This window comes from Coregonus clupeaformis, chromosome 31 (genome assembly GCF_020615455.1).
Source record: "Coregonus clupeaformis isolate EN_2021a chromosome 31, ASM2061545v1, whole genome shotgun sequence".
Lineage (NCBI taxonomy): Eukaryota > Metazoa > Chordata > Actinopteri > Salmoniformes > Salmonidae > Coregonus > Coregonus clupeaformis.
Window position 1 is genome coordinate 13,706,193 of NC_059222.1, and position 14,937 is coordinate 13,721,129.

Below are 14,937 nucleotides of genomic sequence, written 5' to 3' on the forward strand. Positions count from 1 at the left end.
ACAACATTATCCCAGAAACCCTAGACCCACTCCAATTTGCATACTGCCCCAACAGATCCACAGATGATGCAATCTCTATTGCATTCCACACTGCCCTTTCCCACCTGGACAAGAGGAACACCATCACTAAGCTAAGAACCCTGGGACTAAACACCTTCCTTTGCAACTGGATCCTGGACTTCCTGACGGGCCGCCCCCAGGTGGTAAGGGTAGGTAACAACACATCTGCCACGCTGATCCTCAACACAGGGGCCCCTCAAGGGTGCGTGCTCAGTCCCCTCCTGTACTCCCTGTTCACTCATGACTGCATGGCCAGGCACGACTCCAACACCATCATTAAGTTTGCCGACGACACAACAGTGGTAGGCCTGATCACCGACAACGATGAGACAGCCTATAAATCAAATCAAATTTTATTTGACACATGTGCCGAATACAACAGGTGTAGACATTATGGACATTACGGAGGCCGAGCAGTTGCCATTCCACGCGGTGATGCAACCAGTCAGGATGCTCTCGATGGTGCAGCTGTAGAACTTTTTGAGGATCTGAGGACCCATGCCAAATCTTTTCAGTCTCCTGAGTGGGAATAGGCTTTGTCGTGCCCTCTTCACGACTGTCTTGGTGTGTTTGGACCATGATAGTTTGTTGGTGATGTGGACACCAAGGAACTTGAAGCTCTCAACCTGTTCCACTACAGCCCCATCGATGAGAATGGGGGCGTGCTCAGTCCTCTTTTTTTCCCTGTAATCCACAATTATCTCCTTTGTCTTGGTCACGTTGAGGGAGAGGTTGTTATCCTGGCACCACACAGCCAGGTCTTGGACCTCCTCCCTATAGGCTGTCTCATCGTTGTCGGTGATCAGGCCTACCACTGTTGTGTCGTCAGCAAACTTAATGATGGTGTTGGAGTCATGCCTGGCCATGCAGTCATGGGTGAACAGGGAGTACAGGAGGGGACTGAGCACGCACCCCTGAGGGGCCCCCGTGTTGAAGATCAGCGTGGCAGATGTGTTGTTACCTACCCTTACCACCTGGGGGCGGCTCGTCAGGAAGTCCAGGATCCAGTTGCAGAGGGAGGTGTTTAGTCCCAGGATCCTTAGCTTAGTGATGAGCTTTAAGGGCACTATGGTGTTGAACGCTGAGCTGTAGTCAATGAACAGAGCGTCTGCTAAATGACTAAAATGTAAAATGTAAATGTAAACAGCATTCTCACGTAGGTGTTCCTCTTGTCCAGGTGGGAAAGGGCAGTGTGGAGTGCAATAGAGATTGCATCATCTGTGGATCTGTTGGGGTGGTATGCAAATTGGAGTGGGTCTAGGGTTTCTGGGATAATGGTGTTGATGTGAGCCTTTCAAAGCACTTCATGGCTACAGATGTGAGTGCTACGGGTCGGTAGTCATTTAGGCAGGTTATCTTAGTGTCCTTGGGCACAGGGACTATGGTGGGCTGCTTGAAACATGTTGGTATTACAGACTCAGTCAGGGACATGTTGAAAATGTCAGTGAAGACACTTGCCAGTTGGTCATCACATGCTCGGAGTACACGTCCTGGTAATCCGTCTGGCCCTGCGGCCTTGTGAATGTTGACCTGCTTAAAAGTCTTACTCACATCGGCTACAGAGAGCGTGATCATCACATAGTCATCCGGAACAGCTGGTGCTCTCATGCATGCTTCAGTGTTGCTTGCCTCGAAGCGAGCATAGAAGTGATTTAGCTCGTCTGGTAGGCTTGTGTCACTGGGCAGCTCGCGGCTGTGCTTCCTTTTGTAGGGAGGAGGTCAGAGACCTGGCCATGTGGTGCCAGGATAACAACCTCTCCCTCAACGTGATCAAGACAAAAGGAGATGAATGTGGAGTACAGGAAAAAAAAGAGGACTGAGCACGCCCCCATTCTCATCGACGGGGCTGTAGTGGAACAGGTTGAGAGATTCAAGTTCCTTGGTGTCCACATCACCAACAAACTATCATGGTCCAAACACACCAAGACAGTCGTGAAGAGGGCACGACAAAGCCTATTCCCCCTCAGGAGACTTGGCATGGGTCCTCAGATCCTCAAAAAGTTATACAGCTGCACCTTCGAGAGCATCCTGACTGGTTGCATCACCATCTGGTATGGCAACTGCTCGGCCTCCGACCGCAAGGCACTACAGAGGGTAGTGCGTACGGCCCAGTACATCACTGGGGCCAAGCTTCCTTCCATCCAGGACCTCTATATCAGGCAGTGTCAGAGGAAGGCCCTCAAAATTGTCAGAGACTCCAGCCACCCTAGTCATAGACTGTTCTCTCTGCTACCGCATGGTAAGCGGTACCGGACCGCCAAGTCTAGGTCCAAAAGGCTTCTTAACAGCTTCTACCCCCAAGCCATAAGACTCCTGAACAGCTAATCATTGCTACCTGGACTATTTGCATTGCCCCCCGCACTCCACCCCACCCCAACCGCCTCTTTAACGCTGTTTCTACTCTGTTTATTATTTATGCATAGTCACTTTAACTCTACCCACATGTACATATTACCTCAATTGCCTCGACTAACCAGTGCCCCCGCACATTGACTCTGTACCGGTACCCCCTACAGTGAGGGAAAAAAGTATTTGATCCCCTGCTGATTTTGTACGTTTGCCCACTGACAAAGACATGATCAGTCTAAAATTTTAATGGTAGGTTTATTTGAACAGCGAGAGACAGAATAACAACAAAAAAATTCAGAAAAACACATGTCAAAAATGTTATAAATTGATTTGCATTTTAATGAGGGAAATAAGTATTTGACCCCTCTGCAAAACATGACTTAGTACTTGGTGGCAAAACCCTTGTTGGCAATCAGAGGTCAGACGTTTCTTGTACTTGGCCACCAGGTTTGCACACATTTCAGGAGGGATTTTGTCCCACTCCTCTTTGCAGATCTTCTCCAAGTCATTAAGGTTTCGAGGCTGACGTTTGACAACTCAAACCTTCAGCTCCCTCCACAGATTTTCTATGGGATTAAGGTCTGGAGACTGGCTAGGCCACTCCTTTGTTGCCTTGGCCGTGTGTTTTGGGTAATTGTCATGCTGGAATACCCATCCACGACCCATTTTCAATGCCCTGGCTGAGGGAAGGAGGTTCTCACCCAAGATTTGACGGTACATGGCCCCGTCCATCGTCCCTTTGATGCGTGAAGTTGTCCTGTCCCCTTAGCAGAAAAACACCCCCAAAGCATAATGTTTCCACCTCCATTTTGACGGTGGGGATGGTGTTCTTGGGGTCATAGGCAACATTCCTCCTCCTCCAAACACGGTGAGTTTTTGTTGATGCCAAAGAGCTCCATTTTGGTCTCATTTGACCACAACACTTTCACCCAGTTCTCCTCTGAATCATTCAGATGTTCATTGGCAAACTTCAGACGGCCCTGTATATGTGCTTTCTTGAGCAGGGGGACCTTGCGGGCGCTGCAGGATTTCAGTCCTTCACGGCGTAGTGTGTTACCAATTGTTTTCTTGGTGACTATGGTCCCAGCTGCCTTGAGATCATTGACAAGATCCTCCCATGTAGTTCTTGTCTGATTCCTCACCGTTCTCATGATCATTGCAACTCCACGAGGTGAGATCTTGTATGGAGCCCCAGGCCGAGGGAGATTGACAGTTCTTTTGTGTTTCTTCCATTTGCGAATAATCGCACCAACTGTTGTCACCTTCTCACCAAGCTGCTTGGCGATGGTCTTGTAGCCCATTCCAGCCTTGAGAGCTCTTTGGTCTTGGCCATGGTGGAGAGTTTGGAATCTGATTGATTGATTGCTTCTGTGGACAGGTGTCTTTTATACAGGTAACAAACTGAGATTAGGAGCACTCCCTTTAAGAGTGTGCTCCTAATCTCAGCTTGTTACCTGTATAAAAGACACCTGGGAGCCAGAAATCTTTCTGATTGCGAGGGGGTCAAATACTTATTTCCCTCATTAAAATGCAAATCAATTGATAGCATTTTTGACATGCGTTTTTCTGGATTTTGTTGTTGTTATTCTGTCTCTCACTGTTCAAATAAACCTACCATTAAAATTATAGACTGATCATTTCTTTGTCAGTGGGCAAACGTACAAAATCAGCAGGGGATCAAATACTTTTTTCCCTCACTGTATATATATCCTCCCTACTGTTATTCTATTTTTTACTTAACACTTTTTTTATTTTCTTAAAACTGCATTGTTGGTTAAGGGCTTGTAAGTAAGCATTTCACTGTAAGGTCTACACCTGTTGTATTCGGCGCATGTGGCAAATACAATTTGATTTGATTTGCTATTCTGTTCTTCTGAAATATACTACATTTTTGTAGATGTTCCAAAGGTCTGCATCAGTGGCTTGTAGACTATGCGTGGAAGCCAGGAGATGCTAAATGTGTTTATGTTAATTAACGGTCAATTACTGTGAGACCGGCAGTTATTTGCTTGACAATCACCAGCTGACAAAATATCATGACCGCCACAGCCCTAGCTTCACATACAGAAACAACACACAGAGGCTGCATGCAGCAGGACTGTACTGTTGTGTGCATTAAGTTGGGTGGTGCAGCCCATAGAGGCATAGACTGTATAATATGGTGCAGCCCATAGACTGCTTAATATGGTGCAGCCCATAGACTGTATAATATGGTGCAGCCCATAGACTGCATAATATGGTGCAGCCCATAGTCTGTATAATATGGTGCAGCCCATAGACTGTATAATATGGTGCAGCCCATAGACTGTATAATATGGTGCAGCCCATAGACTGTATAATATGGTGCAGCCCATAGACTGTATAATATGGTGCAGCCCATAGACTGTATAATATGGTGCAGCCCATAGACTGTATAATATGGTGCAGCCCATAGACTGTATAATATGGTGCAGCCCAGCCAGAAAAGTGGGACAGAATGACCTTGCTGATAATCTGTCTGGTCCTCCCCTTCTCATGGGCAATGTGTGACTGGCCAATAGATTCACTGGATAGTACAGGGTGTGCGATATGACTGGCCAATAGATTATGATACCTGCCACATTGTGATGCATTACATCTCCGTGGCTTCCCTTGTGGTCCAAATAAAAACCCTCCATTTTACTAATGCTTGCAAACATACTACAATTTCTACCTGCTAAATGGGTTTTCAACCCATTTCAATATCTAGTCAACAAAGTCTACTGGGCTATAATCACATCAAATACTATTTTTGTATTCTTTATTTGCAGACAGTGTAAAAAAAAGCAGATGTGTATTCATGACTGAAGCTAGCTCTGACTATTATGTGCTGTCACTGTGTAGGCTGCAGATATTCATCAGAGAGAGAGGACTGGGGAAGAATGGAGGGACGATAGTTGAATAGGGAGAAAGGTGAATTCTGTCCTTGGTTGAAAGAGTGAAAGATGCAGATTAGTTTTTTCTACACACATGGTACAAATTCAGAGATTATCAAAAATATACACTACCAGTCAAAAGTTTTAGAATGCCTACTCATTCAAGGGTTTTTCTTTATTTTTACTATTTTCTACATTGTAGAATAATATTGAAGATATCAAAACTCTGAAATAACACATATGGAATCATGTAGTAACCAAAAAAGTGTTAAACAAATCAAAATATATTTTATATTTGAGATTATTCAAATAGCCACCCTTTGCCTTGATGACAGCTTTGCACACTCTTGGCATTCTCTCAACCAGCTTCATGAGGTAGTCACCTGGAATGCATTTCAATTAACAGGTGTGCCTTCTTAAATGTTAATTTGTGGAATTTCTTTCCTTCTTAATGCATTTGAGCCAATCAGTTGTGTTGTGACAAGGTAGGGGGGGTATACAGAAGATAGCCCTATTTGGTAAAAGACCAAGTCCATATTATGGCAAGAACAGCTCAAATAAGCAAAGAGAAACGACAGTCCATCATTACTTTAAGACATGAAGATCAGTCAATACGGAACATTTCAAGAACTTTGAAAGTTTCTTCAAGAGCAGTTGCAAAAACCATCAAGCGCTATGATGAAACTGGCTCTCATGAGGACCGCCACAGGAATGGAAGACCCAGAGTTACCTCTGCTGCAGAGGATAAGTTCATTAGAGTTACCAGCCTCAGAAATTGCAGCCCAAATAAATGCTTCACAGAGTTCAAGTACCAGACACATCTCAACATCAACTATTCAGAGGAGACTGTGTGAATCAGGCCTTTATGGTCGAATTGCTGCAAAGAAGCCACTACTAAAGGACACCAATACGAAGAAGAGACTTGCTTGGACCAAGAAACACGAGCAATGGACATTAGACCGGTGGAAATGTGTCCTTTGGTCTTGAGTCAAATTGGAGATTTTTGGTTCCAACCGCTATGTCTTTGTGAGACGCGGTGTGGGTGAACGGATGATCTCCGCATGTGTATTTCCCACCGTAAAGCATGGAGGAGGAGGTGTTATGGTGTGGGGGTGCTTTGCTGGTGACACTGTCTGTGATTTATTTAGAATTCAAGGCACACTTAACCAGTATGGCTACCACAGCATTCTGCAGCGATACGCCATCCCATCTGGTTTGAGCTTATTGGGACTATCATTTGTTTTTCAACAGGACAATGACCCAACACACCCCCAGGCTGTGTAAGGGCTATTTTACCAAGAAGGAGAGTGATGGAGTTCTGCATCAGATGACCTGGCCTCCACAATCACCAGACCTCAACCAAATTGAGATGGTTAGGGATGAGTCGGACTGCAGAGTGACGAAAAAGCAGCCAACAAGTGCTCAGCATATGGGCTCCCGAGTGGCGCAGCGGTCTAAGGCACTGCATCTCAGTGCTTGAGGCGTCACTACAGACCCCCTGGTTCGATTCCAGGCTGTATCACAACCGGCCGTGATTGGGAGTCCCATAGGGCAACGCACAATTGGCCCAGCATCGTCCGGGTTTGGCCGGTGTAGGCCATCATTGTAAATAAGAATTTGTTCTTAACTGACTTGCCTAGTTAAATAAAGGTTAAATAAAAAAAAATATGTGGGAACTCATTCAAGACCATTGGAAAAGCATTCCAGCAGGTTAAGCTGGCTATTTGAAGAATATAAAATATGTTTTTTTGGTTACTACATGATTCCATATGTGTTATTTCATAGTTTTGATGTCTTCACTATTATTTTACAATGTAGAAAATAGTAAAAATAAAGAAAAACCCTTGAATGAGTAGGTGTTCTAAAACTTTTGACCGGTAGTGTGTGTATATATATATATATATATACTAAAATCTCCCAATCAACATTTGGATCAATAATTCAAAGCATCTTGTACCAGGAGAATAGGAGAGAACAGTTATGAAATAGCAGTGATGTAAAAACAGGAAATACAGAGTAAGGACAACCAAATAAGAAATGAGGAGCCGGAGAGCAGGTTCCTGTGTTTAAAACAAGCAGACAGCCCCAAAGGAGAGGCCTGTCTGTGGTGATTACAATGCTGCTATTTTTATCAACTTATCAAAAAAAAGGAGAATGGTGACAGATGGAGAGAGAAAAAAGAGAGGGAGTGAGAGAAAGAGAGAGAAAGGAGGGTGTTAGAAAGAGTGAACAAAGCCAGTAGTGTGAACTGAACTTTACCCCAGCGATGCTGTTTGTGCCAGTTTGAGAAGAGAAAAAAAAAGATACATTTGACACAGACCCCAGCGGCTGTCACCACAACAACTCCTATGTGTGGGCGTCTGGGTGAGAGAGAGAGCGCAGATACGATGAGGGGGAAATATTCACAAAAAAATTGACAAGCACGAGCACTTCCTGTACCATAGAGAGAGAAAGACACACAGAGATAGAGAGACAGTGAGAGAGAGAAACAGCGAGAGAGAGACACAGAGAATGACACAGAGACAGAGATTCAGCAGCAACAACAAAAAAGCTAGTGACAATACTGTGTGACCAAAGTCCTGGCAGTCATTAAACCATGACATTTTAGCCATCAAATAAAGGGCCTTCAATTTCACCTCCCTCCCCCTGACTCCCATGCATACCCACATCAATCTCAATAACAAAAGAGAATATGATACAGTGTGACAGACTGTTTCAGTGTGATGGGAGGGTTTGTTTCAGATGACAGACACTTTTGGGTACAGTAGTAATAGACTGAACGTTTCAAAAAGACTGTGCGACAGTCAGCTACAAAGCGCTTTGAGATCTCTTGAACACAGAGCTGAGCGATATGGACAAAAATCCATATTGCGATAAATTGCCTGAATTGATGTGATAACGACAAATAGAACAATAAATTATAACATTAATGTGCATCAGTTTTTTTATTATCCTTTGAACTACTTCTACTAGTTTGATGGTTGTAGCCATCAATTATTCCATTAACAATCCCCCACATTAGCAAATTTATTTAATTTCAAACTTCACATTTCTCTAGTATAGGCTACTTATCGTAATGAATGATATCAGCAAAATGCCTGCAATAAGTGATCAGTGTCGATCATTTTCGGTTTACCGTCCGAGCTCTAATTGAACATTTCAAAAAGACTGGGAGACAGTCAGCCACAAAGCGCTTTGAGATTTCTTTCTGTTATAAAAAGCGCTATAGAAATGCAATATATTATTATTATTATTACTGTTGGGTACATAAGGCAAGCCCACAGCACAGACCCACTCTGCTCTGTGTTAGGTCTAATGAGCTGTTGCTGCTTTGTCACACCACGCAGATGGCGAGCAAATGTAAAACATGATATTACAGGATGTCACAGTTCCATTCTCTTTTTGATAGTGTCATAGGGTCACAACTTCTTCTACTGGAGTGATCTGGAATTATGGGTTATCATAATACAACATATCTTAAAAAATAGCCTACCCACTGGGCACAGACATCAATTCAACGTCTATTCCACTTTGGTTCAACGTCGTTTCAGTGAAATGACGTGGAAACACCATTGATTCAACCAGTGTGTGCCCAGTGGGTATGCTTCATTGGTCAAACACAATTTGACGATGCACGACTCTGTTCGAGAGAGAGAGAACTTTCAACATGGATGGTCATGATAGCTGCAAGAGCTCTTTCAGTTGCTGCTTGAGCTGGCGCTGCATGTGTGAGTGTAGGACTTAATAGTGTCAACGCACACTTGACTTGGCAGGGCTAGGGCTTCTCTCTCTCTCTCTCTCTCCATGTTAATGCTGGAGACCTCAGGGCAGTGCAGTGAGACTGAACTTGGGTAGCAGAGAACAGGGCTTCGACCCTTAATATCATATAAACACAAATAATGCATGGAAAAATGCGTAGAATTGCAGGAAATCAGCTTTAAAACAGCAACATATTCTCTCCGCCAACAAGAGTTGTGTGAACAGTTTGGGGTCACATGGGTTGCGAGGTGGGGGTTTGTTACTATGCTGATAAATGACAATATCCATCCGGACCTTTGCCACCTAGGAAATTTGTGTGACCGGACCTTCTCAAATAGTACTTGAGTACTCCTGCCCTTTATGGTACACTACTTTTGACCAGAACTCATTCCCTACAGTGCACTATTTTTGACCAGAGCCCTATAGGCCCTTATCAAAAGTAGTATGCTATATAGGGAATAGGTTACCATTTGGGACACAGCTCATGACAGAGCAGTGAGACTGAGCTGGGGTAGCAGAGAATCGTACGCTGCTTCTCGGATCATTACACTTCCCAGTCAGTAGAGACATCTTATTATGGTGTCTACAATAACATACAATACCAGTCAAAAGTTTGGGCACACCTACTCATTTCAGGGATTTTCTTTATTTTTACTATTTTCTACAATGTAGAATAATAGTGAAGACATCAAAACTATGAAATAACACATATGGAATCATGTAGTAACCAAAAAAGTGTTAAACAAATCAAAATATATTTTATATTTGAGATTCTACCTCATGAAGCTGGTTGAGAGAATGCCAAGAGTGTGCAAAGCTGTCATCAAGGCAAAGGGTGGCTACTTTTAAGAATCTCAAATCTCAAATATATTTTGATTTGTTTAACACTTTTTTGGATCTACATGATTCCATATGTGTTATTTCATAGTTTTGATGTCTTCACTATTATTCTACAATGTAGAAAATAGTAAAAATAAAGAAAAACCCTTGAATGAGTAGGTGTGTCCAAACTTTTGACTGGTACTGTATGTCTGTCTATAATAATTTGTGATGGGCACCGACATGGAAAATCTATATCAATATCAGTTGCATTTTTTTATTCAATATCGATATCATATCTGTTTGTAGAAAAGACATTGCAAATGTGTGAATGTTCACTTCTCTGTGAAATCCAGACAACTGTTGCAGATTGACCATTGGGATAGGTGTGAATGTTCTGGTAGCATAAACCTACCTAACGAGTTTGAATAAAATGGGAAGCCCATCTACAGTATATGGTCCATAAGCAGGCAATTAAGTATGCGAAGTCATGATAATGGAGGCTACAGCCATATCAGGGCTACTTCTCTACCATGAGGAGAGAGAAATCATCAATATTACTTCTTCCTCATGTAGTAAAGTACTGTAACTTACTAAAGCACATGGGCATGAACCAACCACCAACCAGCCTAGCTCCCACTGCATTTCAGATAAGGATCTACAGAGTGGTTCTTTCAGGGCCATGTCAGCTGCACAGTGGGAATGGAGGCATGCAGTGGCAACTGGCTGGGGACAGGGCTACTGGCACAGAGGGAGGGGGCAGGGGGGAGAAGAGGCAAGGGGGAAAAATGACTAAGCATATAGTAATGTATGGCGTGAAGGAAATCCGTGGTAGTGCCAAAGTGACACACTACTACATAAGAAATGGTTGTAAAGATGGAAGCCTATGAAGTGTTAAATATAATTGAATGCAGTGCAATGGTGTGTAGCGTGTGTGTGTGTGTGTGTCCATGTGTATTCTATTAGAGTGCGAGCTCACCTTGATAGGCCCTGTGCTGAAGCGGATCTTCCGGCTGGGTGGAGGGTCCTCCTCTTCAGGCAGCCCAGGTTTCTCATGACAGCTGGACTCAGGCTCGTACGGCTCATCTTCATCCTCCTCATCCTCATCCTGCTGGCTCCCTCCAGAGTCCTCCCCCACTGCGCTGTACGTTCTGATATCAACCTGTTCTCCCCCTGACTGATCCTCCTTTACAGTCCTCTCTTCCCCCTCCTCCGCTGTACCCCCCTGTCCCATCTCTCCATCACCACCCTGGCTCCCTCGCTCACTGCTAGTGCCCTTGGGAGAGGTCTCCCTCACCTGGGCCTCACTCTCTGTACTGTTCTCTCCATTCTCCAGAGAGACGTGGTGGATGTCAGCTTTCACTAAGGTGCTGCTGGGCTCCTGGTCACTAGAGTGATCCTCATGCTGGCCTTCAGCTTTGGCCTGGGTCCCAGTCTTATCCCGGACCTCTTTGGGCTCGGGGAGTGTCGGGCCACTGTGGCCTCCATTCTGCCCTCCGTTCAGGCCATCGGAGGTGGAGGAGGATGAGGGGGCAGCCTTAGCCCTGAGGCTTCTGGGAGGCCCATCCAGGTCCCTCTGGCTACGCCCCCCACCACCCTCCTCCTCCTGGCTGGCCGTTGGGAGGGCAGAAGCACGGTTCGCCCTCTTGGAGATGATTTTGGAGTTGAGCTGCACCCCCACCTTGGTGCTGACCCCCCGGGAGGGAAGTGGAGGGGTGGAGGAGAGGCGGTGCAGGTTGTTGCGGAGCTCGGAGGCCCGTTCGAAGACAGCGCTGAGCTGGGAGACGGTGGGGGACACGGCCTCGGTGGTGTCCAGGCTGTCCAGGGACTCTGTGCTGCCGTTGAACCGCGCCACCACGTCCAGCCTGCCATCATGGAAGCCCAGGCCAGAGGTCCGCTCTGTCTTCAGCAGGACCCGGTTGGTGGCAGCGGCCTGATTTTCCAGCTCCAGCTGCTGTGCCGCCTGCTGTTGTTCAAAGATCTTCCGTGTCTCCTGCAGCTTGGAGTAGCTGGGTGATGAGGCTCGGGGAGCCTGCCCGTTCTCCGCTTTGGCATTGGGGTCGAACCGGTTAACCCGCTCTGAGACAGTGGATCCCAGCTTCAGCAAGGCGCTGTGGTCCACATTCTCATTCAGGCTACCGGCTCTGGGAAGGGAGAGACGCACCCTCTCAGTAGTCTTCTCCAGGTCCTCCCCTCCCTCCCCCTCCCTGCCGGGAGATGTGCTCCCTGGGCCTTGCATCTGCTGAAACATGTTCTTGATACGGTGCACGTTGGAGCCGTAGCTCCGGCGGCCGCGGGGGCCTTCCTGCATATAATCGCCATTCGCAGCATTGTCCTTCACAGGCTTCAGCGCCTGCATCCCCGCTTCGTATGCGTTCCGGTGCGGGGATGGGCTCCTCAGCGTCGAACCGGAGCCAGTGCTCTTGGAAGATGAGGTATCGGTCTTCATCATGATCAGTCAAGCTTCACAGCGGCTGCTCAGCAACGGCATTTCTCCCTTTCCCTTCCTCGGTTGTCAGCACAAATCGGTCCGTTCTCACCAACAGTCAATTCTGTTGGGGAGACGGTGAACCTATGTGCCGACTAGAACTGAATAGCAGAAGAGAATAAAAAAACAACGGTTATTGTTTTAGGCCGCGTGCATCCAGTAGCCTAATCCTATGGTGAAAAACGATGCATTCATTAGTCATTAACTCGCTAGTAATTAAAACACCAACCTGTCCAAAAACCCGGAGAAAAATGCCCTGGTTACAAAAACATCACTGCAGAAAACTGGAACAGTAACCCAATGAACACTGGATTTTCCACTGACGACAGATGTATTCAGTTTAATCCCTTTACAAGAGCATCAGCATCATTTTGATCTCTTGATTTTCTGAACTGCTGATTTCTGGGTCCTCCTCGCTCGCGTAAAAGCAGACTGCTGCTGAGGATGGGGCGCAACTGGGTCATAGCACTAGTCGGGTTCACGCTACGTTTTTAGTACTTGAATATTAGCCTAGTGATAATCAATATATGTGTAAGGCCTACTCCATACACAAGTTCTATATAATTACAATTATGATATCAAGTAGACGAGCCAAATAAACAGAAATCTACTTTACACTGAACATTTTGGGCACTTTAGGACCCTGAAGAAATCAAAACACGCATGCATCAGATTACTGCGTCCAATGATGATGTATCCGTTTTATATCGTCGCTTCCTGCATCCACTAGTTCCTGTCTAGCCTAAAAGTTTGATGATAATGTGTTATACAATGTTTTACCAGTAGTCGGTGAGAACCTACATTCTTACATTCTTGTGAGGGCGTAGAGTAGAGTATGCCATTTAGTCTGCATGTAAATAATGCGCTCCATACCGTGTCCGTCCAATGCATTTTCCCTAGCTACGAATAAAGACTGTAAATGAGCTATATCTCAGAATATATAGGCAGATAAAGGTTAACATAACGACCAGGAATGTTTTTATCCGAAATTACAACATATGGAACCAAGAAGCAGAACTCCCATTGAGATAGGCCATGTTATGCATACTCCCTCACGCTGACCTAGTCTACTTTTTTTTTTTTATTATCGGTGATATAGCCTAAGGTTATATAGCCTAAGGTGTAGGCTAGATATAGTAGCATAGCTACATATTTTATTTAATTCATGAAAGCCACTGGAAAGTCAGTGATATCAGTGTGAATGATATAGAAAGGCCCACCAACCAGCAATTACATTTTTAGAGAACATAGAAGATACATTTTCGGGGTGTTTAAGTAGTATAAATTATACAGTAGAGTGACATTAATCTATTTAATAGATGTTCTTATATATATATATATATATATATATATATATATATATATATATATATATATATATATATATATATATATATATATATATATTTATTTTATTTTTTATTTATTTTTTTTATTCTCCCCACATACATTTTGTGGAATCACAATTGCCAGATAATTAAGAGGATTGATTGAACATGATGACTGGCAATCTACACTGAACAAAAATATAAATGCAACATTTAAAGTGTTGGTGCCATGTTTCATGAACTGAAATAAAGATCCCAGACATTTTCCATATGCACAAAAAGCTTATTTCTCTCAAATTTTGTGCACAAATTTGTTTACATCCCTGTTAGTTAGCATTTCTCCTTTCCCAAGATAATCCATCCACCTGACAGGTGTGGCATATCAAGAAGCTGATTAAACAGCATGATTATTACACAGGTGCACCTTGTGCTAGGGCCAATAAAAGGCCATTCTAAAATGTGCCATTTTGTCACACAACACAATGCCACAGATGTCTCAAGTTCTGAGGGAGCGTGCAATTGGCATGCTGACTGCAAGACTGTCCACCAGAGCTGTTGCCAGATAATGTAATGTTAATTTCTCAACCATAACCTGTGGCGGCTTTAGAGAATGTCGTTTTAGAGAATTTGGCAGTATGTCCAACCGGCCTCACAACCGCAGACCACGTGTATGGCATCGTGGGGGCGAGTGGTTTGCTGATGTCAACGTTGTGAACAGAGTGCCCCATGGTGGCGGTGGGGTTATAGTATGGGTAGGCATAAGCTACGGACAATGAACACATTTTATTGATGGCAATTTGAATGCACAGAAATACCGTGACGAGATTCTGAGGCCCATTGTGAGGCCCATTTTTTTGTATGTATCTGTGACCAACAGATGCATATCTGTATTCCCAGTCATGTGAAATCCATAGATTAGGGCCTCATTTATTTATTTAAATTGACTGATTTCCTCATATGAACTTTAACTCAGTAAAATCAATCAAATTGTTGCATGTTGCGTTTATATTTTTGTTGAGTATAGTTTTCTCTACCATTGTATAGGAGGGGTGAAAGACTAGGGGAAAGTGTTAACATGACACATTTAGACATGGAAGGCAGACTACACGGCTAGTGTTTTATTATACCTCAAACCTACAGGCATGCAGGCACACACACACACTCACCCAGACAGACACACAAACACACACACACACACACACACACACACACACACACACACACACACACACACACACAC

The 14,937-nt window shown here is 44.5% G+C and overlaps 1 protein-coding gene across 1 annotated transcript in view; it reads right to left on the minus strand.

The window, feature by feature from the left end:
* The window catches only part of LOC121547582 (neurabin-2), a 32,323-nt gene extending 19,533 nt beyond the window's left edge, over positions 1 to 12,790 (minus strand). The window contains exons 1-2 of the mRNA XM_041858926.1: positions 12,599 to 12,790; positions 10,861 to 12,470 (exon numbers count right to left, since the gene is read on the minus strand). Of these exons, the coding sequence (XP_041714860.1) occupies positions 10,861 to 12,333 (1,473 nt within the window). The 5' untranslated portion in view covers positions 12,334 to 12,470; positions 12,599 to 12,790. The remainder of the gene's footprint in view (positions 1 to 10,860; positions 12,471 to 12,598) is intronic.
* Between the last annotated feature and the right edge of the window lie 2,147 nt (positions 12,791 to 14,937).